Genomic DNA, 26,069 nt, shown 5'->3' on the forward strand with positions numbered 1-26,069 from the left:
AGTAATATGTCTAATAGTTCTGGAACATTCTCTTTCTCTATTGGAGTCTCCCCTCACAGGCTGTTGTACATTGTGTTCTGTGATGCTGCGTTCCTGTGGCTGGCTGTCACCACAGCAACACGCGCGCACTGCCTGGTAAACATGATGTGACAGAGGAAGTGACCAGGTTGACAACACAGGAATGAACTGTGTGTGTAACTAAGGGGTAAAGGAAAACAACTGTGACACGACTGTGGGGATGTGAAGGACTGGCCTGGGGTGAAGAGGATAAGAGAAGAACGAGTCGAAGGTGAGGGGGTTAAGAAATCTTTCAAAATACAAAGAACCTGACAAACTAATACTTCACAAATCCCAGTGTCTTAGTAGATAGTCCTTTTATTGAACAGAGGGCAAGGAACTCCAAAAAGTACTCAGACTGTGGCTCTCATTAAAGCATTTAAGCTCATCACTAGTAAAGTGCACTTTCAGTTTACAAACAACTAATTGGAATTGAGAGTAGCTAACTGGATTTCCCTTCAACTTCTCCTCTTACCAACATAGACATGCTAGTACAGTACGTATTCATCTCTAGGCACTGCACCATAGGTAGAACACTTCACATTTCTAGACTGACCACGTCAGGAGCACAATAAGACAGCATCTGAGCGAGGGTGTGTGCAGAACAGTCATTGGAAGATTAGCACACACAGTATCTCTTCCCATCATAACGTTTAAAATGCCTCAAACAGCTCTGGCTAATTCTCTTGAACCCCAATGTGACTGGTTGTGACATTCCTCGATTGTGTAACTATTGTGTGATGAATTGATTATGTGTTTGACTGATTGTAAAGCAGCTCCATATTTCTTTACAGGGTTTGTTTTTATTTTCTAGTTAACTCCTCTTTCTCTTAGTGTTTTAGCTTCTAGGTTTTTAAAAAATATATTTCCTACATAATGTATGTACACTTGTATCTTAGCAGAGAAAATAGTGTTCTGTAAGAGTTCCTGTCCAGTTTTGCAAGGTCATTAGTGACTCCAGATTGGCACATATTCATCATTGACTTTACCCAGTTATACTAAACAGAAGGAAATGGTCAGTTAACCATCTAGATGCTTCAGCACACTCTCACACATTACATGCTAACTCACATATAAAAGGAGGAGGCACACTCAACCTCACACACAACCCAAATCATCTCTACTTCTAATTTAAAGAGACTCTCCAGTACATTTGTATACTTTTTATCCAGTAGTTCTGAAAGTAGCTCTCACGAGACAAATGTGTTCCCTGAAAATGGTGTACTACATTGCATATGTGCAGATTTGACTCAAATGGCGAAGGTCTGAAGCTCATTGGCTAGAACTCGAATTGCTAGGGGGCTGTAGGAAAATGGCACAGCACAAATTCCAGAAATAATCGCTTTCAAACTAGGGATTTTGTGGCTAATTTAGGTATAATAGTAATTCTGCATGTATAAACTACACTGACACATCCAGCCCAAAGCGGGAGGTTTAAAGAATACTTAGTAGTCGCCAAAGTTCCGGAGCATCTCTTTAAAGCGAGATGCATTTGGGTCAATATTCTTTCAGTATTACAGTAAATTAGAGTGCCATAGGACAGTCTGAGCAGCACTGAGTCTTCAAATATCTCTATATGGCCTTTGATATAGTTCTACTCTACAGTACGTGGCCCTAACCTTATGGGATGGTAAATCATCAGTCTATATAGACCACTGGTCACCTTTACACTAAACACAACTTAATAGAAGTATCTGCCAGGCACAGCTTCTGAGTAAAGACCATTGGTTCCAAGTCAAGTGCCTAACAATGGAAGGGACGAGGCTAAATAAGATGGTGATAGAACACATGTGATGACTTCAACAAAGGACTGACCAATATCAATACTCAGACTCTGGCGTCACTGCAGAAGAACTAAACGGTTCTAAGTAACATCAAACCAACGTTTGCAGTGTGTGAACTGCAGCCCCATATCGCACCTAGCAAAGGAGTTCCACCTCCGTTGATCCATCTCACACACAGATACACACGACTGGGAGGAAACCAGCTGGTAACAAAAAAACACACCAGAATTTCATATCTATATTCGCTTCAACAGGGAAGTCAACATCTTATCAGCTCATTTCAGCTCCTCCTATTGCACCGATCTCACTGTGAAAAACAGTGCAGTTCAAGGACGCCTTGACCTGTGGATTTTGACCCCTTCGTCTTAACCTCATGTGGTTCTTCTGACAGAGCTCAGCCATCCACATACTTCAAACTAGAGCTAAAAAGAAAAAGACGTTGTCAAAGTTCAATTCAACCCCAGAAAGCTCTGTATGCGAATTACCTACAGGACTCTGTAAGGGGGAGACGTCACATACACAAGACAAGATGGAGTCTGACACACAATATCCTCCGCCTACCAGCACACTCAACATCACAACTCCCCAACATGAATAAAATAAGAGCAATAAATAGTGTTTTGCACAACAAGGACTAGACAGATAATGAACTGGGCATGAACTAAACCAGATTATTCTAGACTAGTAGAGCTGTAGTTTGTACATGCAAGCCTGGTCTTCTGTGGGACTACAATTTCTCAGCACCGCAATGAAAAGGTTTGGCTTGGTCACAACTCAAGTCAACTCGAATCCACACCAGCTTAAACTGTTAACACTGAAATATGCATTTCAGCTACACCATATGCATAGACTCTCTATCACCTAGTTTATCTTTCACTTGAACTTCCATCCCAGCTCTAGCTATACCCCAGGTAGAAGACTTCTATGGGCAGGACAAATATAAGGTCACAGGATAACCCTACTAAAATGATTTATGAGCGTGTGACATTACGTGAAAATAGACATACTATACAGATATATAAAGGATACAGACTGCTGTTGGAAAGAAGATTGTATCTGTACCAGTCCAGCCAGCTCTGTATGCCAGGCAGACCCCAGGAGAGTGACCCATGCTGGGACAAACAGGCATCACACACCAGCCTGTTGGATCTTCCTTTTCCCCCTTGTTCTTGTTGTTGTGACTGTTTGTTTTTTTGTTGCATGTGGCTGAAGGGCAAAACACAGTTGGCAGAGTCCTCCCAGTATGCTGAGTGCAGGGAGGGAAGGGGGTTATGGGAAATTAAGTGCAGGCAGACCCAGGGCAGGCCGTGGGATAGGGAATGGTGTTGGCACACATCTCAGACAGGGTTCAGGTAAGGGTCAAAGTTCCCATCATTCTCTCTAAGGGGCTCTGGTTGGCTGGGTGTTTACTCCATTTACTCCCTGGACTGGTAGAAGAGGATGTATCCAGACTCAGAGTTCTTTGAGATGTCTGACGTCAGCCCATAGAACTCCTCGATGGCCTGGGCATCGATTTTCTGAACATACCAGAGAGGGACACAACAAAATGATGAAACATGCTGTATGAGACATATAAAACAGGTGTGCTGGCCAACTACTAATAACAGTATTACAGAGGAGTATGACTGTGACACACACCTCCACGATATCATCATCAAACAGCAGCCAGAAGCCGTGACTCTTCACTATGGTGATGTAGTGTCCTCTGTTGGGTCCACTGAGGAAGAAAGAAGGGGAAAGCAGTGATATGACAAAGTCTCTGCAAAGTACAAGGTACAAGTTTGTTTGGATACGAGTAAGTGTGTTTGCATAAGAATGTGTGTCCAAAGGTGCTGAACGTATACTGAACAAAAATATGAATGTAAAGTGTTGGTCCCATTTTTCACAAGCTGACATAAAAGATCCCAGATATTTTCCATATGAACAAAAAGTTTATTTCTCTCAGATTTTGAGAAGAAATTGTTTGCCAGAAAATTGAATGTTCATTTCTCAACCATAAGCCGCCTCCAACGTTGTTTTAGAGAATTTGGCAGTATATTCAACCGGCCTCACAACGGCAAACCACGTGTAACCATGCCAGCCCAAGACCTCCACATCCGGCTCCTTCACTTGCGGGAAGTGGGGGTGCTGAGGAGTATTTCTGTCTGTAATAATGCCCTTTTGTGGGGAAAAACTCATTCTGATTGGCTGTGCCTGGCTCCCGAGTGGGTGGACCTGGCTCCCAAGTGGGTGGGCCTATGACCTGCCATGGCTGCGCCCCTGCCCAGTCATGTGAAATCCATAGATCAGGGCTTAATTTATTTATTTAAATTGACCGATTTCCTTCTATGAACTGTAACTCTGTAAAATCCTTGAAATTGCTGCATGTAGCGTTTATATTCTTGTTCAGTATAGAATAGACATGTGTGTATGTGTTTGTGCACCCTACCTGCCACAGTGGACGACCACAGCGACCAGGTCATACATGCGGTCGAGGTTGGTAGCGTCTCCAGAGGTGTTGAAGAGGCGGAGCTCCAGAGGGAAGACGACGCGATACGACAGCTTGGTGTATCGGTGCAGCTGCTCCATGTACTTGAACCGCTTCAGGTGCAGGGCCAGGATCATAGGCAACTTCTTAACCCGCATCCTACAGGGACACACAGGAGTTATATACAGACATAGACAAGCAAAGAGTAAAAACACACAGAAATACAGTACCAGTCAAAAGTATGGACACACCTACTCATTCCAGGGTTTTTCTTTACTTTTACTATTTTCTACATTGTAGAATAATAGTGAAAACATCAAGACTACGAAATTACACATATGGAATCTTGTATTCACCAAAAAAGTGTTAAGTCTCAAAGCAGCCACCCTTTTGCCTTGATGACAGCTTTGCACACTCTTGGCATTCTCTCAACCAGCTTCATGAGGTAGTCACCTGGAATGCATTTCAATTAACAGTTTTGTCTTGTTAAAAGTTCATTTGTGGAATTTCTTTCCTTCTTAATGCATTTGAGCCAATCAGTTGTGATGTTTTTTGTACCTTTATTTAACTAGGCAAATCAGTTAAGAACAAATTCTTATTTTCAATGACGGCCTAGGAACAGTGAGTTAACTGCCTGTTCAGGGGCAGAACAACAGATTTGTACCTTGTCAGCTCGGGGATTTGAACTAGTCCAACGCTCTAACTACTAGGCTACCCTGCCGCCCCCAGTTGTGCGGTGACAAGGTATGGGTGGTATACAGAAGATAACCCTATTTGGTAAAAGACCAAGTCCATATTATGGAAAGAACAGCTCAAATAAGCAAAGAGAAATGACAGTCCACATTACTTTAAGACATGAAGGCCAGTCAATCCGGAAAAGTTCAAGAACGTTTCTTCAAGTGCAGTCGCAAAAACCATCAAGAGCTATGATGAAACTGGCTCTCATGAGGACCACCACAGGAAAGGAAGACCCAGAGTTACCTATGCTGCAGAGGATAAGTTCATTAGAGTTTCCAGCCTCATAAATTGCAGCCCAAATAAATGCTTCACAGAGTTCAAGTAACAGACATCTCAACATCAACTGTTCAGAGGAGACTTGCGCTTAGTGGGACTATTATCTTTTTTTCAACAGGACAATGACCCAACACACCTCCAGGCTGTGTAAGGGCTATTTGACCAAGAAGGAGAGTGATGGAGTGCTGCTTCAGATGACCTGGACTCCACAATCACCGACAACCTAATTGAGGTGGTTTGGGATGAGTTGGACTGCAAAGTGAAGAAAAAGCAAGTGCTCAGCATATGTGGGAACTCCTTCAAGACTGTTGGAAAAGCATACCAGGTGAAGCTGGTTGAGAGAATGCCAAGAGTGTGCAAAGTTGTCATCAAGCCAAAGGATGGCTACTTTGAACAATATTTAGATTTTCTTAAACACCTTTTTGGTTACTACATGATTCCATATGTGTTATTTCATAGTTTTGACATCTTCACTATTATTCTACAATGTAAAAAAATGTAAAATCTATAAAAACCCTTGAATGAGTAGGTGTGTCCAAACTTTTGACTGGTACTGTACATGAAGACAGACAGATACCGCAGTCATACACACCCAATTTGAGCGGGAACAGTGTTGTGTACTGACCGTTTCTGGGCCTCCTGCTTGCTGCAGCATGCCTCACAGTAGTATTTGTATTCACTGCACAATGTCTCTGTGTTACTGAAGTCCCTGGGGAACACAACACACACAGAGGGGACTGTGTCAGTAAGCTTGATACAGGGAGTAGTTATGGTACAGAAAGATACCAGGTAACAGGTCAATAATACCTAAGACAGTGTGTTATTGAAGTATTCTGCTCTACGTCCACAGACAGATCCAGGAAGTCCTCATCTTTGCTGCTCACCTGTCCGAGAGAGGGAGGGAAGGAGAAACACACAGATGAGGTGAGTCAGTGTACTTGCCTCTTCACGTGCTGAAAGGCACTGATGCTGCTCCTGCTCTGTGACCTGACCACACACTGGCACACAAGATGAGAGAGCGGGTCTGTTTGATGTATTGATAGTATGTGTCATTAAGAAGCACAGTGCCTGTAGCGTGGTGAAGAGGGTTGTTCAAGGCCATTCTCTACCTCCCTCCCTCACACTGCTCTTCCTCTCTGAGCATCAATGCCTCCTGCGTGGCAGATACAGAAGGAGAGAGAGGCAGAGTGGTAGGCCGATGCCACAGCCTGTGGGGGCTGGAGGATATCCGTCAGAGCTGAGCGCTTACTATTACAGACAGAGCTAATCCCTCTGTGGGAGACAGTCACTTAGCTATGCCCTGGTAGTCGATTGGCAAAGCATTACCAACAATGCTGAGGAAGGGGGTTGAGTTAAAAAATAAAACAAGAGATACATTATGATCAATAAAGTATTCTTACATAAGCGTTTATGTCCTACATAACTTGGTTGAATTAGGACCACCCATTTCAATCCCTGCCAGAGAACATAAAACCTTGCCTCGCAAGCTGCCTGATCTCGCGAGATTACATGAATGGTTCGCTGCACGGATGTAAGCTCATGAGATCAGGCGGCTTGAGAGGCTCCACAAAACCCACTACCCCAGAAATCCCTCTATAGGGTCTACCAGCGCTGACTCACCGTCTCACAGTTGAGGCAGCGCGTCTCATTGGTCAAAGTTCCCTGGAAGATGTCATGCACCCAGGTGGGTTCCGTGGGCTTGTTCTCGGGCTCCGTCTCCGTGGTGACCGCCGTGCCGTTGTTCTTGAGGCGGCCGTTCTGCTTCTCCTGCTTCTTCTCCTCCTGCAGGATGTCTGCCACCGTGTTCAGCAGGTAGTTGAGGAACTCATGGGCGTCCTGCTGCATGTAGTTGTCAAACAGGTCTGTAGGGGGAGACGCAGAGGACAGGGATTTTAGGGAAACTGTAGAAAGGTGACCAGTCAGTCAACAGGCCTGATCAAGGTGAATCAAGGCAGGTCAACGCACATGCATGCACACACAAATCCGATATGTGTGAAAAGTGAAATTGGAGAGCAGGAGAGAGTGAGAGTGTGACAGTAAGCAGATGAACAGGTCCTAGTCCACATAGATGTCCATTGTTCATTCAGAGAGAGAGCTGCCTGGAGTCAGACAACAACCTGCTTCTATTCCAGGCCCATGCTCTGAATGTCCGCACCGCCACTACAACATGCACCTGCCCTTCACCCCACAGTGATTATCACCTGACAAAAACACTTCCACTTCTCCTCTAGCCCTATCTCAATCCCCAGCTCAAAACATGCCTACTCTATCTTTCCTGAATAAGGTTGATTCAATATAACTAGTCTCAGCAGTCTGAAACTTCTAAACGCTGGTCTAAAACCGATCAACACAGTCAGTTTGTCAACCAACAACAATCATATGACAACCTATACAAAATGGTAGTTATGAGGGTATTACACTATGTAGTGTATTTGTCTCCAGCCTCAGCCCTCTCCCAGACAGTCCCTGGCAGACAGTGATTGTATTTCGGTTTGGTGTAGTCTCGCTCACCATTCTCCTTGCGCAGGCGTGAGATGAACTTCTTGGGCGGGATGACTCCCACCTTTTTCTTCTGGGTGGCGATGCTGTGGAAGAGGTCTGCCAGACACGTGAGCAGGTTCTCCTTCTTCTTCTGCTGGGCCTTGTAGGCCAGCACGTTCTCCCGGAAGGGCCGGCAGAAGTACAGGGCCTGAAGCACCGAGTTACAGTAACACGTGTTGCCGAACTGAGGGGGCCAACCCGGCAGGGACAAATAGAAAAAGAGAGGGTGAGATTTTTATCACTCTGAGGACCGAAAAATGTAACATTGAAAATACGGAGAGAAGATTCATGACCGTCACCTCCAACAGAGACTTGGTGCAAAGTGAGATGAGTGTTCTCACATCTAAAAAGGGATGTGACAGCCAGACTGCACAGCTGCCATCAGATACCTGTATGAATTTTAACTTAATGTAGCCAAACTAGTCTTGGTAGCAGTCTTTTTAGCGAACATTCCACTCCTGTCACTGGTCTTTCGGGCAATCTTAGCGTTCAATATGCAGCCAGATTTACAGCACAGTTGCTGATTGGTAGTTGGAAACATTCATATTTTCCATGGGGTGCGTGCAAATTTGGTGCAATATAGAATGAGGACTTTAAGAACAACAAACAATACTATTATCACCTGCTGCGGTCATTCCCGTGTGAGAAGACAGTGTCAATGCAAGATTATGTTGTTCAAAGTGGCTCTATAGGACTCCGTAATGAGAGAAATAATCATATGAAAAATATTAGCCAACAAGATTCAATCAAGCTACGTTTGCTTCAATTGCCTCTCATTAATGAGAGGAAATAAACGCAAAACTAGCACCTGTCGTCATTCCTCGCACATATGCTGATCATCATGACTTGCTTACATTTGAAAAATGTTACGCTCATTTCAGTTGCATTATTTGTACCTCCTCTCTTATTAAGAGATGAATTCCAGACAGGCTACTTTAGGAAACTTTCTGAACGGACATAGACGGAACGGGACGGGGAGGGGGGATGAATACAGTTACATATCAGGATATTTTTTTGTTGATATATGGTATCTTATGACAATATCACAACTCCAGTATTTTCCCTTTTTGGCTTGTTCTTCATCTTTTGTTTTATTGTTCTTTATCTCTGGCTTGCATAGCACAGGTGGTGGTCGCCTAAATTCATTCTAGTAAGCTAGGCCTAATATATAGGCTAGCATACAAGTGGTGGATTAATAGCCCAGCCTATGAATGAACTAACTTACACATCTCTGCCACTCATGGTTCCCTTCTTGCACAATTCATGCATCTCCACTGGCATCTCTCTCTTCCATCCTCTCTGTGTGCCTCTTATAGCTCTTGAACCAGTAGCCTTGCCCAATGTGATACCCAGAAGTAGCAATATATAAACTGAACAAAAATATAAAAGCAATATGCAACAATTTAATTGATTTTAATATGAGGAAATCAGTCAATTTCAATAAATTGATTAGGCCCTATGGATTTCACATGACTGGGAATACAGATATGGATGTGTTGCTCACATATACCTTAAAAAAAATGGGCCTCATGATCTCGTCACGGTACTTTTGTGTATTCAAATTGCCATCGATGAAAATGGTTTTCGTTGTCCGTAGCGTATGCCTGCCCATACCATAAACGCACCGCCAACATGGGGCACTCTGCTCACAACGTTGACATCAGCAAACCGCTCGCCCACACGAATCCATACACATGGTCTGCGGTTGTGAGGCCGGTTGGACGTACTGCCAAATTCTCTGAACCGAGGTTGGAGGTGGCTCATGGTAGACAAATTAACATGTACTTCTCTGGCAACAGCTGTGGTGGACATTCCTGCAATCAGCATGCCTGGACATTCCTGCAATCAGCATGCCTATTGCACACTCCCTCAAAACTTGAGACATCTGTGGCATTGTGATGTGTGACAAAACTGCACATTTTAGAGTGGCCTTTTATTGTCCCCAGCACAAGGTGAACCTGTGTAGTAATCATGCTGTTTAATCAGTTTCTTGATATGCCACACCTGCCAGGAAGATAGATTATCTTGGCAAATGAGAAATGCTCACTAACATGGATGAATCCAAATTTGTGCACAAAATTTGAGCCAAATAAACTTTTTGTGCGTATGGAACATTTATTTCTGCAATCTTTTATTTCAGTTCATGAAACATTTACATGTTCCTTTTATATTTTTGTTCAGTGTAGTTTGGTCACTTATTTTGAGCAAATAAAAAAATATATATATTTGAGGAAAGAAGCACCTTGCTCTTGCTTGCTGGATATAAAATAGGCTTCAGAGTTCACAATGAACTGCTGGGGAACTTTGAATGGCAAGAGCTTCTCTGGTGTATTGTGATCACATTGGCTTCTGGTAAAAATGCAATAAACAGGAATCCTCTGTTCTCTCCACGTGCAATGTTTTTGTTTACAATTGAATGTATTACGTCAGAATGCCCATTGTTAGAATGCTACCAATCAAATGTATGAATGAATTAGAACATTTTCCTATCAGTCTAATTTGCATAAACATTGTGATTGGATGAAAGATGTGAGGGTTTTATCAAATCAGGATCAAATCCTCTAATCTTCTCGAGCTCATTAATGATAGAATGTTAATATTTGAAGATTGCAGAAAGGCCAGTCGCTTTTGCAAATGACAGGAGTGGAAAGGAGTGGAATGTAATGGCTGAACAGAGACGGAAACCAGGCTAGCCAAACTCTGCTTGAGTATCATCAATCTCCATCTGAAGTTTTATTTAATTAAATGTTTTTTTTATACATACAATCCACCGGTGAACCGCTCAACATTTCATTTACATTCCAGTCATTAAACAGAAGCCATCTGAAGGGTTGGCTAACAGAGTAGTTGGGTAACATCAGGCCCTCAAAGATTTGTTTTGTTAAGCCACTAGCAATAGAATAGCAGGGAAACTGGGACAGCCAGAGACATCAAAACTGTGTAAAGACATCATTCACAAACAATGGTAGCATTACTGACAAGCCAACACACAAAACAACCTGTTTCTCATGAAGTGTCAACACCAAGCACCTGTCCAATGGAAAACATGACTCAGTAGTGACCTAGTGGACAGAGTGAATGACACTTACGTTGACCAATCCAAAGTAGTGTTCGTTGATTGGGAACTGCTCCGGACCAATGTCTTTCTCCAGAGCAGAGGCATTGGTGCCCTGAGGGAGACCAGAGAGAGAGAACATGAGCTCAAATGTGCACTGTCTAAACATCCTTATTATGCATGAAATAGGCTCCACATCATCTGGAGTGCCTTACTCACACGTCTGTTCTATCTTCTTCAGGGCTGTGTTACTTATTATGGATCCCCATTAGCTGCTGCCAATGACAGACAAAATGAGAAAAAATCCAGAAAATCACATTGTAGGATTTTTTATGAATTGATTTGCAAATTATGGTGGAAAATAAACTTTTGTTATTGACCAAATACTTATCTCAATACTTTGTTATATACCCTTTGTTTGCAATGACAGAGGTCAAACGTTTTCTGTAAGTCTTCACAAGGTTTTCACACACTGTTGCTGGTATTTTGGCCCATTCCTCCATGCAGATCTCCTCTAGAGCAGTGATGTTTTGGGGCTGTTGCTGGGCAACACAGACTTTCAACTCCCTCCAAAGATTTTCTATGGGGTTGAGATTTGGAGACTGGCTAGGCCCCTCCAGGACCTTGAAATGCTTCTTACGAAGCCACTCCTTCGTTGCCCGGGCGGTGTGTTTGGGATCATTGTCATGCTGAAAGACCCAGCCACGTTTCATCTTCAAAGCCCTTGCTGTTGGAAGGAGGTTTTCACTCAAAATCTCACGATACATGGCCCCATTCATTCTTTCCTTTACACGGATCAGTCGTCCTGGTCCCTTTGCAGAAAAACAGCCCCAAAGCATGATGTTTCCACCCCCATGCTTCACAGTAGGTATGGTGTTCTTTGGATGCAACTCAGCATTCTTTTTCCTCCAAACACGACAAGTTGAGTTTTTACCAAAAAGTTCTATTTTGGTTTCATCTGACCATATGACATTCTCCCAATCTTCTTCTGATGGGCCTGGACATGTACTGGCTTAAGCAGGGGGACACGTCTGGCACTGCAGGATTTGAGTCCCTGGCGGTGTAGTGTGTTACTGATGGTAGGCTTTGTTCATTTGGTCCCAGCTCTCTGCAGGTCATTCAAATCAAATCAAATTTTATTTGTCACATACACATGGTTAGCAGATGTTAATGCGAGTGTAGCGAAATGCTTGTGCTTCTAGTTCTGACAATGCAGTGATAACCAACAAGTAATCTAACTAACAATTCTAAAACTACTGTCTTATACACAGTGTAAGGGGATAAAGAATATGTACATAAGGATATATGAGTGAGTGATGGTACAGAGCAGCATACAGTAGATGGTATCGGTTATATACATATGAGATGAGTATGTAGACAAAGTAAACAAAGTGGCATAGTTAAAGTGGCTAGTGATACATGTATTACATAAGGATGCAGTCGATGATGTAGAGTACAGTATATACGTTTATGAGATGAATAATGTAGGGTAAGTAACATTATATAAGGTAGCATTGTTTAAAGTGGCTAGTGATATATTTACATCATTTCCCATCAATTCCCATTATTAAAGTGGCTGGAGTTGGGTCAGTGTCAATGACAGTGTGTTGGCAGCAGCCACTCAATGGTGGCTGTTTAACAGTCTGATAGCCTTGAGATAGAAGCTGTTTTTCAGTCTCTCAGTCCCAGCTTTGATGCACCTGTACTGACCTCGCCTTCTGGATGATAGCGGGGTGAACAGGCAGTGGTTCGGTGGTTGATGTCCTTGATGATCTTTATGGCCTTCCTGTAACATCGGGTGGTGTAGGTGTCCTGGAGGGCAGGTAGTTTGCCCCGGTGATGCGTCAGACCTCACTACCCTCTGGAAGCTTCACAAGGTTGAGGGCGGAGCAGTTGCCGTACGGTGATACAGCCCGCCAGGATGCTCTCGGTATTTTCTTCAGCCTCCTGAGGTTGAAGAGGCGCTGCTGCGCTTCTTCATGACGCTGTCAGTGTGAGTGGACCAATTCAGTTTGTCTGTGATGTGTATGCAGGAACTTAAACTTGCTACCCTCTCCACTACTGTTCCATCGATGTGGATAGGGGGTGTTCCTCTGCTGTTTCCTGAAGTCCACAATCATCTCCTTAGTTTTGTTGACGTTGAGTGTGAGGTTATTTTCCTGACACCACACTCCAAAATTCCTCCCTGTAGGCCGTCTCTAGTTGGTAATCAAGCCTACCACTGTTGTGTCGTCCGCAAACTTGATGATTGAGTTGAGGCGTGCGTGGCACGCAGTCGTGAACAGGGAGTACAGGAGAGGGCTCAGAACGCACATGTTGAGGATCAGCGGGGAGGAGATGTTGTTGCCTACCCTCACCACCTGGGGGCGGCCCGTCAGGAAGTCCAGTACCCAGTTGCACAGGGCGGGGTTGCTCGAGCTTGATGACGAGCTTGGAGGGTACTATGGTGTTGAATGCCGAGCTGTAGTCGATGAACAGCATTCTCACATAGGTATTCCTCTTGTCCAGGTGGGTTAGGGCAGTGTGCAGTGTGGTTGAGATTGCATCGTCTGTGGACCTATTTGGGCGGTAAGCAAATTGGAGTGGGTCTAGGGTGTCAGGTAGGGTGGAGGTGATATGGTCCTTGACTAGTCTCTCAAAGCACTTCATGATGACGGAAGTGAGTGCTACGGGGCGGTAGTCGTTTAGCTCAGTTACCTTAGCTTTCTTGGGAACAGGAACAATGGTGGCCCTCCATGTGGGAACAGCAGACTGGTATAGGGATTGATTGAATATGTCCGTAAACACACCGGCCAGCTGGTCTGCGCATGCTCTTGGGGATGCCGTCTGGGCCTGCAGCCTTGCGAGGGTTAACACGTTTAAATGTCTTACTCACCTCGGCTGCAGTGAAGGAGACACCGCATTTTTCCTTGGCACTGTATTGTCCTCAAAGCGGGCAAAAGTTATTTAGTCTGCCTGGGAGCAAGACATCCTGGTCCGTGACTGGGCTGGGTTTCTTCTTGTAGTCCGTGATTGACTGTAGACCCTGCCACATGCCTCTTGTGTCTGAGCCATTGAATTGAGATTCCACTTTGTCTCTGTACTGACGCTTAGCTTGTTTAATAGCCTTTGCGGAGGGAATAGCTGCGTTGTTTATATTCGACATGTTACCAGACACCTTGCCCTGATTAAAAGCAGTGGTTCGTGCTTTCAGTTTCACGCGAATGCTGCCATCAATCCACGGTTTCTGGTTTGGGAATGTTTTTATCCAATGGGAACGACATCTTCGACGCACGTTCTAATGAACTCGCACACCGAATCAGCGTATTCTCAATATTTTCATCTGACGCAATACGAAACATGTCCCAGTCCACGTGATGGAAGCAGTCTTGGAGTGTGGAGTCAGCTTGGTCTGACCAGCGTTCAGACCTCAGCGTGGGAGCCTCTTTTAAGTTTCTGCCTGTAGGCAGGGATCAACAAAATGGAGTCGTGGTCAGCTTTTCCGAAAGGGGGCGGGGCAGGGCCTTATATGCGTCGCGGAAGTTAGAGTAACAATGATCCAAGGTTTTACCACCCTGGTTGCGCAATCGATATGCTGATAAAATTTAGGGAGTCTTGTTTTCAGATTAGCTTTGTTAAAATCCCCAGCTACAATGAATGCAGCCTCCGGATAAATGGTTTCCAGTTTGCAAAGAGTTAAATAAAGTTCGCTCAGAGCCATCGATGTGTCTGCTTGGGGGGGATATATACATTATAATCGAAGAGAATTCTCTTGGAAGATAATGCGGTCTACATTTGATTGTGAGGAATTCTAAATCAGGTGAACAGAAGGATTTGAGTTCCTGTATGTTTCCTTCATCACACCATGTCTCGTTAGTCATGAGGCATACGCCCCGCCGCTCTTCTTACCAGAAAGATGTTTGTTTCTGTCGGCGCGATGCGTGGAGAAACCCGTTGGCTGCACCGCACCGGATAGGACGTGTAAGCCATGTTTCCGTGAAGCAGAGAACATTGCAGTCTCTGATGTCCTCTGGAATGCTACCCTTGCTCGGATTTCATCAACCTTGTTGTCAAGAGACTGGACATTGGCAAGAAGAATGCTGGGGAGTGGTGCGAGATGTGCCCTTGTCCGGAGTCTGACCAGAAGACCGCTACGCTTCCCCTTTTTTCGGAGTCGTTTTCTTGGGTGACTGCATGCGATCCATTCCGTTGTCCTGTTTGTAAGGCAGAACACAGGATCCACATGGAAAACATATTCTTGGTCGTACTGATGGTGAGTTGACGCTGATCTTATATTCAGTAGTTCTTCTCGACTGTATGTAATGAAACCTAAGATGACCTGGGGTACTAATGTAAGAAATAACACGTAAAAAAACAAAAAACTGCATAGTTTCCTAGGAACGCGAAGCGAGGCGGCCATCTCTATTGCTGCTTACCTATTGCAGATTCAGTCTTCCCAGCCAGTTCTACAATTTTGTTTCTGGTGTCCTTTGACAGCTCTTTGGTCTTGGCCATAGTGGAGGTTGGAGTGTGACTGTTCACTAGGTCCCCCCCGTGTGGTTCTGGGATTTTTGCTCACCGTTCTTGTGATCATTTTGACCCCACAGGGTGAGATCTTGAGTGGAGCCTCAGATCGAGGGAGATTATCAGTGGTCTTGTATGTCTTCCATTTCCTAATAATTGCTCCCACAGTTGATTTCTTCAAACCAAGCTGCTTACCTATTGCAGATTCAGTCTTCCCAGCCAGTTCTACAATTTTGTTTCTGGTGTCCTTTGACAGCTCTTTGGTCTTGGCCATAGTGGAGGTTGGAGTGTGACTGTTTGAGGTTGTGGACAGGTGTCTTTTATACTGATAACAAGTTAAAACCGGTGCCATTAATACAGGAAACGAGTGGAGGACAGAGGAGCCTCTTAAAGAAGAAGTTACAGGTCTGTGAGAGCCAGAAATCTTGCTTGTTTGTAGGTGACCAAATTCTTATTTTCCACCATAATTTGCAAATAAATTCATTAAAAATCCTACAATGTGATTTTCTGGATTTTTTCTTCTCATTTTGTCTGTCATAGTTGAAGTGTACCTATGATGAAAATTACAGGCCTCTCATCTTTTTAAGTGGGAGAACTTGCACAATCCATGTCTACAGTATGTGTGTATAGTGCGTATTTTGTAGTGTATGTATGGATGTGTCTGTGCCTATGATTGTTGCTTCACAGTCCCTGCTGTACCATATGGTGTATTTTAATCAATGTTTTTTAAATCTAATTTTACTGCTTGCATGAGTTACTTGATGTGGAATAGAGTTCCATGTAGTCAAGGCTCTATGTAGTACTGTGCGCCTCCAATAGTCTGTTCTGAACTTGGGGACTGTGAAGAGACCTCTGGTGGCATTTCTTGTGAGGTATGCATGGGTGTCCGAGCTGTGTGCCATAAGTTCAAACAGACAGCTCGGTGCATTCAACATGTTACCACCTCTCACAAATACACGTAGTTATGAAGTCAATCTCTCCTCCACTTTCTGCCAGGAGAAATTGACATGCATATTATTAATGTTAGCTCTCCATGTACATCCAAGGGCCAGACTTGTTGCCCTGTTCTGAGCCAATTGCAACTTTCCTAAGCCCCTCTTTGTGGCACCTAACCACACAACTGAACAGTAGTCCAGGTAAGACAAAACTAGGGCCTGTAGCACCTACCTTGTTGATAGTGCTGTTAAAAAGGTAGAGCAGCTCTTTATTATGGACAGACTTCTCCCCATCTTAGCTACTGTTGTATAAATGTGTTTTGACCATGGCAGTTTAGTCACGTCATCTTGCTCAATTTCCACATTATTTATTACAATATTTAGTTGAGGTTTAGGGTTAGTGAATGATTTGTCCCAAATAAAATGCTTTAACTTTTAGAAATATATATATTCTGAAACTAACTGCAGCTCTTTGTTAAATGTTGCAGTCATTTCAGTCGCTGTAGTAGCTGATGTGTATAGTGTTGAGTCATCCGTATACATAGACACACTGGCTTTACTCAAAGCCGGTGGCATGTCGTTAGTAAAGATTTTTTAAAGTAAGGGGCCTAGACAGCTGCCCTGGGGAATTATTGATTCTACCTGGATTACGTTGCAGAGGCTTCTATTAAAGAACACAGTCTGTTTTCTGTTAGACAGGTAAACTTTTTATCCACAATATTGCAATATAGTAAAGCCATAACACCTATATGTTTTAATGTCAAAAGCCGAACTGAAGTCTAACAAAACAGCCACCTCAAATCTTTTTTATCATCAATTTCTCTCAGCCAATCATCAATCATTTGTGGAAGTGCTGTGCTTGTTGAATGTCCTTCCCTATAAGCACGCTGAAAGTCTGTTCTCAATTTGTTTACTGTAAAATTTGTATCTGGTCAAACACAATTTCTAGTAGGCTTAAATTGAAGACATAGCAAATAGGAGTGGCAATATCGTCCACTATTATCCTCAGTAATTTTCCATCCAAGTTGTCAGACCCCAGGTGGTTTATCATTGTTGAAAGACAACAATAATTATTTCACCTCTTCCACACTCACAAAATTAAAAGACTTGTCTTCCATAATTTGGTCAGATATACTTCGATGTGTAGTGTCAGCGTTTGTTGCTGTCATGCTTAAGTTTGCTCATCTTGCCAATGAAAAAAGTAATTAAAGTAGTTGGCAATATCAGTGAGTTTTGTGATGAATGAGCCATCTGATTCAATGAATGATGGTGTTGAGGTTACCATTTTGCCCAAAATTTCATTTAAAGGTGCTCCAAAGCTTTTTACAATCATTCTTTATGTCATTTATCTTTGTTTCATAGTGTAGCTTCTTCTTTTCATTCAGTTTAGTCACGATTTCTCAATTTGCAGTATGTTTGCCAATCGGTTGTGCAACCAGACTTATTTGCATTCCTTTTGCCTCATCCCTCTTAACCATACAAATGTTCTTTTCCTCATCAATCCACAGGAATTTAACCTTTTTACAGTCATTTTCTAAATGGGTGCATGCTTATTAGTAACTGGGATAAGCAATTTCATAAATGTGTCAAGTGCAGCGTCTGATTGCTTGTCATTTCACACCACAGACCAACAAATATTCTTTACATCAACAACATAGGAATCACTACAAACCTTATTGTATGACCTCTTATAAACTAAATTAGGCCCAGCCTTTGGAACGTTGGTTTTCATAGCTATGACTACTATATTGTGATCACTACATCTGATGAATTTAGATACTGCTTTAAAGCAAAATTCTGCAGCATTAGTAAAGATATGATCAATACATGATGATTTCATTCCTGTGCTGTTTGTAACTACCCTGGTAGATTGACTGATAACCTGAACCAGGTTGCAGGCACTAGTTACAGTTTGAAGCTTTCTCTTGAGTGGGCAGCCTGATGAAAGCCAGTCAATATTTAAATCACCCCAAAAAATATACCTCTCTGTCGATATCACAAACATTATCAAGCATTTCACACGTTATCCTGATACTGTTTGTTAGAACTTGGTGGTCTATAGCAGCTCCCCACCAGAACGGGCTTTAGGTGAGGCAGATGAAACTGTAGTCAAATTACTTCAACCGTATTTAACAAGAGATCCTCTCTAAGCTTTACATGAATGTGTTTCTGAATTTAAACGGCCACACCTCCACCTTTGGTATTTCTGTCTTTTCTGTAGATCTTATAACCATGTATTGCTATACTTTATCAACAAATGTATTATCTAAGTGAGTTTCAGAGATTGTCAGAATATGAATATCATCTGTTACTAGCAAATTATTAATTTCATGAACCTTGTTTCTTAAGCTGCATTTGTTAATGTGGGCTATTTTTATAACTTTTCTGGGACACTTGATTGTTTTTATTGCTTTACTGGGAAGGTTAGCAGAGGCCATTGTTTTTATTGCTTTACTGGGAAGCTTAGCAGAGGCCATGCACGCCTCCAACTCAATCATCAAGTTTGCAGACGACACTACAGTGGTAGGCTTGATTACCAACAACGACGAGACGACCTACAGGGAGGAGGTGAGGGCCCTCGGAGCGTGGTGTCAGGAAAATAACCTCACACTCAACGTCAACAAAACAAAGGAGATGACCGTGGACTTCAGGAAACAGCAGAGAGAGCAACCCCTATCCACATCGACCGGACAGTAGTGGAGAGGGTAGTAAGTTTTAAGTTCCTCTGCGTACACATCACGGACAAACTGACTTGGTCCACCCACAGTAGCGCCTCTTCAACCTCAGGAGGCTGAAGAAATTCAGCTTGTCGCCAAATCGAGAGCACAATCGAGAGCATCCTGTCGGGCTGTATCACGGCCTGGTACGGCAACTGCTCTGACCACAACCGTAAGGCTCTCCAGAGGGTAGTGAGGTCTGCACAACGCATCACTGGGGGCAAACTACCTGCCCTCCAGGACACCTACACCACCCGATGTCACAGGAAGGCCATAAAGATCATCATCAAGGACAACAACCACCCGAGCCACTGCCTGTTCACCCCGCTATCATCCAGAAGGCGAGGTCAGTACAGGTGCATCAAAGCAGGGACCGAGAGACTGAAAAACAGCTTCTATCTCAAGGCCATCAGACTGTTAAACAGCCACCACTAACATTGAGTGGCTGCTGCCAACACACTGACACAGACTCAACTCCAGCCACTTTAATATTGGAAAAATGTATGTAAAAAATGTATCACGAGCCACTTTAAACAATGCCGCTTAATATAATGTTTACATTCCCTATATTACTCATCTCATATGTCTCATATGTATATACTGTACTCTATACCATCTACTGCATCTTGCCATCTTTATGTAATACATGTATCACTAGCCACTTTTATATGTTTACATACCCCACATTACTCATCTCATATGTATATACTGTACTCGATACCATCTACTGCATCATGCCTATGCCGTTCCGTACCATCACTCATTCATATATTTGTTCCAGATGTGTTCCAGAGTTCCAAATTGAGCAGCTGCTGAAAAATGAGCTCCTGTATATATTGAGATTTAAATGTTTTTTTAGAGTGAAGTACATCGAAAAAATCAAGAGAAAACTGCAAGACTCAATAGAAGACAAAACAAGGAACAAACCAAAAAGACAGGCTTTTGAAGAAGTAACTATTTTTCATAAAATTGTACAGTTATCTTACCTAGCTGAATTGCTAGCTGAATTGTTTACTTGTTGCTAAGCAGTTGCTAGGGACTCTCCTGGAAGAAGCTAGCTAGCTTACAAAGAATAATAACAAAAAATATCTAGTTAACAGAAGAAAGGAAGACAAAATAAGGACAGAAGAAAAAGGAAAAGAAAAAGGACAACAAAGTGAAACCTCTAAAGAAACAAGAGACAATAATACAAGAAACAGCACTATAGAGAGATAGAACAACAACGCAGCCACTGCCAGCTAGCCTACTTCAGCAGTACTGTATCATTTGAATTATTTTAGTCAATAAGATTCCTGCTACGTAAGCTTAACTTTCTGAACATTCGAGACGTGTAGTCCACTTGTCATTCCAATCTCCTTTGCATTAGCGTAGCCTCTTCTGTAGCCTGTCAACTATGTGTCTGTCTATCCCTGTTCTCTCCTCTCTGCACAGACCATACAAACGCTCCACACCGCGTGGCCGCGGCCACTCTAATCTGGTGGTCCCAGCGCGCACGACCCACGTGGAGTTCCAGGTCTCCGGTAGCCTCTGGAACTGCCGATCTGCGGCCAACAAGGCAGAGTTCATCTCAGCCTATGCCTCCCTCCAGTCCCTCGACTTCTTGGCACTGACGGAAACATGGATCACCACAGATAACACTGCTACTCCTACTGCTCTCTCTTCGTCCGCCCACGTGTTCTCGCACACCCCGAGAGCTTCTGGTCAGCGGGGTGGTGGCACCGGGATCCTCATCTCTCCCAAGTGGTCATTCTCTCTTCTCCCCTTACCCATCTGTCTATCGCCTCCTTTGAATTCCATGCCGTCACAGTTACCAGCCCTTTCAAGCTTAACATCCTTATCATTTATCGCCCTCCAGGTTCCTCGGAGAGTTCATCAATGAGCTTGATGCCTTGATAAGCTCCTTTCCTGAGGACGGCTCACCTCTCACAGTTCTGGGTGACTTTAACCTCCCCACGTCTACCTTTGACTCATTCCTCTCTGCCTCCTTCTTTCCACTCCTCTCCTCTTTTGACCTCACCCTCTCACCTTCCCCCTCTACTCACAAGGCAGGCAATACGCTCGACCTCATCTTTACTAGATGCTGTTCTTCCACTAACCTCACTGCAACTCCTCCAAGTCTCCGACCACTACCTTGTATCCTTTTCCCTCTTGCTCTCATCCAACACTTCCCACACTGCCCCTACTCGGATGGTATCGCGCCGTCCCAATCTTCGCTCTCTCTCCCCCGCTACTCTCTCCTCTTCCATCCTATCATCTCTTCCCTCTGCTCAAACTTTCTCCAACCTATCTCCTGATTCTGCCTCCTCAACCCTCCTCTCCTCCCTTTCTGCATCCCTTGATTCTCTATGTCCCCTATCCTCCAGGCCGGCTCGGTCCTCCCCTCCTGCTCCGTGGCTCGACGACTCATTGCGAGCTCACAGAACAGGGCTCCGGGCAGCCGAGCGGATTTTCCTCTTCTGTCTCTGCTGCTAAAGCCACTTTCTACCACTCCACTCTAAAGTCCAAGCATCTGCCTCTAACCCTAGGAAGCTCTTTGCCACCTTCTCCTCCCTCCTGAATCCTCCTCCCCCTCCCCCCCTCCTCCCTCTCTGCAGATGACTTCGTCAACCATTTTGAAAAGAAGGTCGACGACATCCGATCCTCGTTTGCTAAGTCAAACGACACCGCTGGTTCTGCTCACACTGCCCTACCCTGTGCTCTGACCTCTTTCTCCCCTCTCTCTCCAGATGAAATCTCGCGTCTTGTGACGGCCGGCCGCCCAACAACCTGCCCGCTTGACCCTATTCCCTCCTCTCTTCTCCAGACCATTTCCGGAGACCTTCTCCCTTACCTCACCTCGCTCATCAACTCATCCCTGACCGCTGGCTACGTCCCTTCTGTCTTCAAGAGAGCGAGAGTTGCACCCCTTCTGAAAAAACCTACACTCGATCCCTCTGATGTCAACAACTACAGACCAGTATCCCTTCTTTCTTTTCTCTCCAAAACTCTTGAACGTGCCGTCCTTGGCCAGCTCTCCCGCTATCTCTCTCAGAATGACCTTCTTGATCCAAATCAGTCAGGTTTCAAGACTAGTCATTCAACTGAGACTGCTCTTCTCTGTATCACGGAGGCCCTCCGCACTGCTAAAGCTAACTCTCTCTCCTCTGCTCTCATCCTTCTAGACCTATCGGCTGCCTTCGATACTGTGAACCATCAGATCCTCCTCTCCACCCTCTCCGAGTTGGGCATCTCCGGCGCGGCCCACGCTTGGATTGCGTCCTACCTGACAGGTCGCTCCTACCAGGTGGCGTGGCGAGAATCTGTCTCCTCACCACGCGCTCTCACCACTGGCGTCCCCAGGGCTCTGTTCTAGGCCCTCTCCATTCTCGCTATACACCAAGTCACTTGGCTCTGTCATAACCTCACATGGTCTCTCCTATCATTGCTATGCAGACGACACACAATTAATCTTCTCCTTTCCCCCTTCTGATGACCAGGTGGCGAATCGCATCTCTGCATGTCTGGCAGACATATCAGTGTGGATGACGGATCACCACCTCAAGCTGAACCTCGGCAAGACGGAGCTGCTCTTCCTCCCGGGGAAGGACTGCCCGTTCCATGATCTCGCCATCACGGTTGACAACTCCATTGTGTCCTCCTCCCAGAGCGCTAAGAACCTTGGCGTGATCCTGGACAACACCCTGTCGTTCTCAACTAACATCAAGGCGGTGGCCCGTTCTTGTAGGTTCATGCTCTACAACATCCGCAGAGTACGACCCTGCCTCACACAGGAAGCAGCGCAGGTCCTAATCCAGGCACTTGTCATCTCCCGTCTGGATTACTGCAACTCGCTGTTGGCTGGGCTCCCTGCCTGTGCCATTAAACCCCTACAACTCATCCAGAACGCCGCAGCCCGTCTGGTGTTCAACCTTCCCAAGTTCTCTCACGTCACCCCGCTCCTCCGCTCTCTCCACTGGCTTCCAGTTGAAGCTCGCATCCGCTACAAGACCATGGTGCTTGCCTACGGAGCTGTGAGGGGAACGGCACCTCAGTACCTCCAGGCTCTGATCAGGCCCTACACCCAAACAAGGGCACTGCGTTCATCCACCTCTGGCCTGCTCGCCTCCCTACCACTGAGGAAGTACAGTTCCCGCGCAGCCCAGTCAAAACTGTTTGCTGCTCTGGCCCCCCAATGGTGGAACAAACTCCCTCACGACGCCAGGACAGCGGAGTCAATCACCACCTTCCGGAGACACCTGAAACCCCACCTCTTTCAGGAATACCTAGGATAGGATAAAGTAATCCTTCTCACCCCCTCCCCCCTTAAAAGATTTAGATGCACTATTGTAAAGTGGCTGTTCCACTGGATGTCTTAAGGTGAACGCACCAATTTGTAAGTCGCTCTGGATAAGAGCGTCTGCTAAATGACTTAAATGTAAATGTAAATATATCTTTATGTACATATTCTTCATCCCTTTACACTTGTGTGTATAAGGTAGATGTGAAATTGTTAGGTTAGATTACTCGTTGGTTATTACTGCATTGTCGGAACTAGAAGCACAAGCATTTCGCTACTCTCGCATTAACATCTGCTAACCATGTGTATGTGACAAATAACATTTTATTTTGATTTGATGAGGTAGACATGCTCATGTTATTTATGTTAGTGCTGGGTGAGCTGCAAACATTGGACTTCCTACTAGGGCACACTGCCTCAGTGCTAAAGGTATCCCTCTGGTTCATAGGCACAAAATTACTGCAGCTAGAGAATCTGGTCAAGAACTCTCTGGTCTAATAGTCATCTAGGTAAGTACAGTATATCGCAGGGAACTGACGGACCAAAGCCTCTTTATAGAGATGTCACATGCTGCACATGTCTCTGTCTCACATAAGTCTAACCTTTGCTTCAGATATATGTGAATGCCTGGATTATTTCTGACAATGACTGCCAGTCCCCTCCAGCCTATTATAGCTTTCATGTAGCTTGCTGTTTCCCATCCCGAACCCTGCTTATTCATGCTACTGGAAATCAGGAATCCTTTGGTTTCATCATCTGACAAACTCACTACCAACCTCTTCACTCAGGGGGATAAGTATCACAATGTAAATATTCAAGAGCATTTAACATTCCGTAATGTAGTGACAGGGTACTTATCTCCTGACAGAGCCCATTGACTAACCAGAGCTCAGAGAGCTTCCAGATGAAGCCATGTCTTTGTTGAGAGAACATAGAGACTTCTGCTAGCGTTGTTTTAGTCTTAAAATTGCTGTCATTTTCTCTCAGTCAAAGCAGAACACATTGCTTTGTGGTCTCTGATTTCCATTTTGACAGAGTTCTCAATGTTGAATTTCTCATATAGACGCATGCACACACCGCTGAACCTGCGCTCGTGTGCCAAAGACACACAAAGTGTTTAATCAAACTAGACAACATACACTTTCTTGTCTCATCTAAATAATAATGTCCCATCAAAGCTTACACAAACAACGGCACAAAGGAAAGTAAACAAAGACCAGATGATGATAACAGTCCCATTCAACACCAATCAAATGCTCTGCGTCACATAACATTTTTGTACTTCCAAACTTGACATCTTCCTGGACTTTTGAATCCTTATCAACAGCAGGATTCAGTAGCCTAAACACTGTTCTGGTAAAGAAAGGTAACACTACATTAGCCTAGTGTACTTATTCCTGTGTGGAGTAATTACACAGTCATAAGTCGCTCTGGATAAGAGCGTCTGCTAAATGACTTAAATGTAAATGTAAATAAGGACACTGCAATGTAAAATGTTACACTGAAGGACCTCCTCTATACGTTGAGTTAGTCAGATGCTCATCATGCCCATCAGTAATGCCCTTGGCAAGTCATCACCTCCATGTGAGACAATGAACCCAAAACATTTATATTAAGACATAGCATTGCAATCATAGAATAATTGAAATTTCATGAAGTCTCCCACCACTAACAGCTTATTACACTGCCTTCACCAATCACTGCCGTGGCTCTGCAGCAGATGCACACAGGTGTGTACAGGTGCAGCAGTGGGGATGGAACCATGTCATGAGACAGGATACTCTCTGACTGTCACTGATAATGTAATTGAGGAAGCTGACCTGAAAACTACTTTCACACAGCACATGGGTCCTTTAAATATAGATTAGCATAGTTTCCTGGCCATATGAGAGGATCTGTCATATTCCTTTTCTTCACTTCCAAGTTAAGCTTAGGGGATCTTTAAATTCACACGAGCCTGACACTAGAAATCAACCACGTCAAAAGGTGTCCAACCACGTCACTCACCGTACTAAGAGGTGTTTGTAAAGTGTACACAGCAAGCTTTGTGTGACAACGTTGCTGTCTGATACCAATTTTCCTGACGTCGCCAATTGACATTGCATGTGTTTATTTGGCTAGAGTAGCTAAACATGTAGGGCTCATACTCATCATTCAAGATCAAGCTACCCTTCCGAAATGATGGACCCCCCCATGCATCCCTGTCAAACAAGGACTGGTGGCTTGATACTACAGCCGATCAGCTCGAGCTCCCAGGAGCAATTCAACCATGAACCTCTCATCATCATTACACAGACAAGGTGGCCAACGGTGACTGCAGCAGACACTCGAAGGCGCTATGGCTACTTACCATATTACAAATGGAGGCGATATTTCTGACAGTCATTTAGTTTACAGGGTCCCTCTCACCGTCATATTTATAAAATAAACATGTTTCAATGCAGGACGATACTGAGAAAAGATTAAGCTGATTCGCAGCCGCGGCTAAGGCCAGACCGCAACCACAGGGGTAAAAAACGGGCAATGACTGTGTCGACTAGAGACCAACCCGCATGCAGTTAACACGAAATGTAAAAAAATGCAGCTTAATTTTAACGCTTTGATTACTTAATTGTCGCAGACTGCTAAAGTATAATTTACCTAAAAATGACAAATGCATGAGTGACTAAACACACTTGAAGTTGCGGCAGGTTGATAGCAACGGACAACAAGCTATGTAA

The 26,069-nt window shown here is 44.3% G+C and overlaps 1 protein-coding gene across 1 annotated transcript; it reads right to left on the reverse strand.

Moving 5' to 3' along the window:
• Nucleotides 1-354: 354 nt before the first annotated feature.
• LOC115145118 (ubiquitin carboxyl-terminal hydrolase 46) lies at nucleotides 355-26,069 on the reverse strand. The gene is made up of 9 exons (XM_029686406.2): nucleotides 25,700-26,069; nucleotides 10,953-11,033; nucleotides 7,834-8,047; nucleotides 6,943-7,184; nucleotides 6,130-6,206; nucleotides 5,948-6,031; nucleotides 4,270-4,467; nucleotides 3,480-3,558; nucleotides 355-3,358 (listed from the first exon to the last, which is right to left on the reverse strand). Exons 1-9 carry the CDS (start codon nucleotides 25,733-25,735, stop codon nucleotides 3,257-3,259), a joined length of 1,113 nt encoding a protein of 370 aa, XP_029542266.2. The 5' UTR covers nucleotides 25,736-26,069; the 3' UTR covers nucleotides 355-3,256.

Source organism: Oncorhynchus nerka, linkage group LG17, assembly GCF_034236695.1.
Source record: "Oncorhynchus nerka isolate Pitt River linkage group LG17, Oner_Uvic_2.0, whole genome shotgun sequence".
NCBI lineage: Eukaryota > Metazoa > Chordata > Actinopteri > Salmoniformes > Salmonidae > Oncorhynchus > Oncorhynchus nerka.

Coding starts and splice junctions, on each gene's coding strand:
- LOC115145118 (XM_029686406.2), bottom strand. CDS start 25,735: ATGACTGTCAGAAATATCGCCTCCATTTGTAATATG. Junction 6,032..6,129: donor TCAATAACACACTGTCTTAG/GTATTATTGACC, acceptor TGTGTTCCCCAG/GGACTTCAGTAACACAGAGA. Junction 3,559..4,269: donor GTGGTCGTCCACTGTGGCAG/GTAGGGTGCACA, acceptor TTTCTTCCTCAG/TGGACCCAACAGAGGACACT.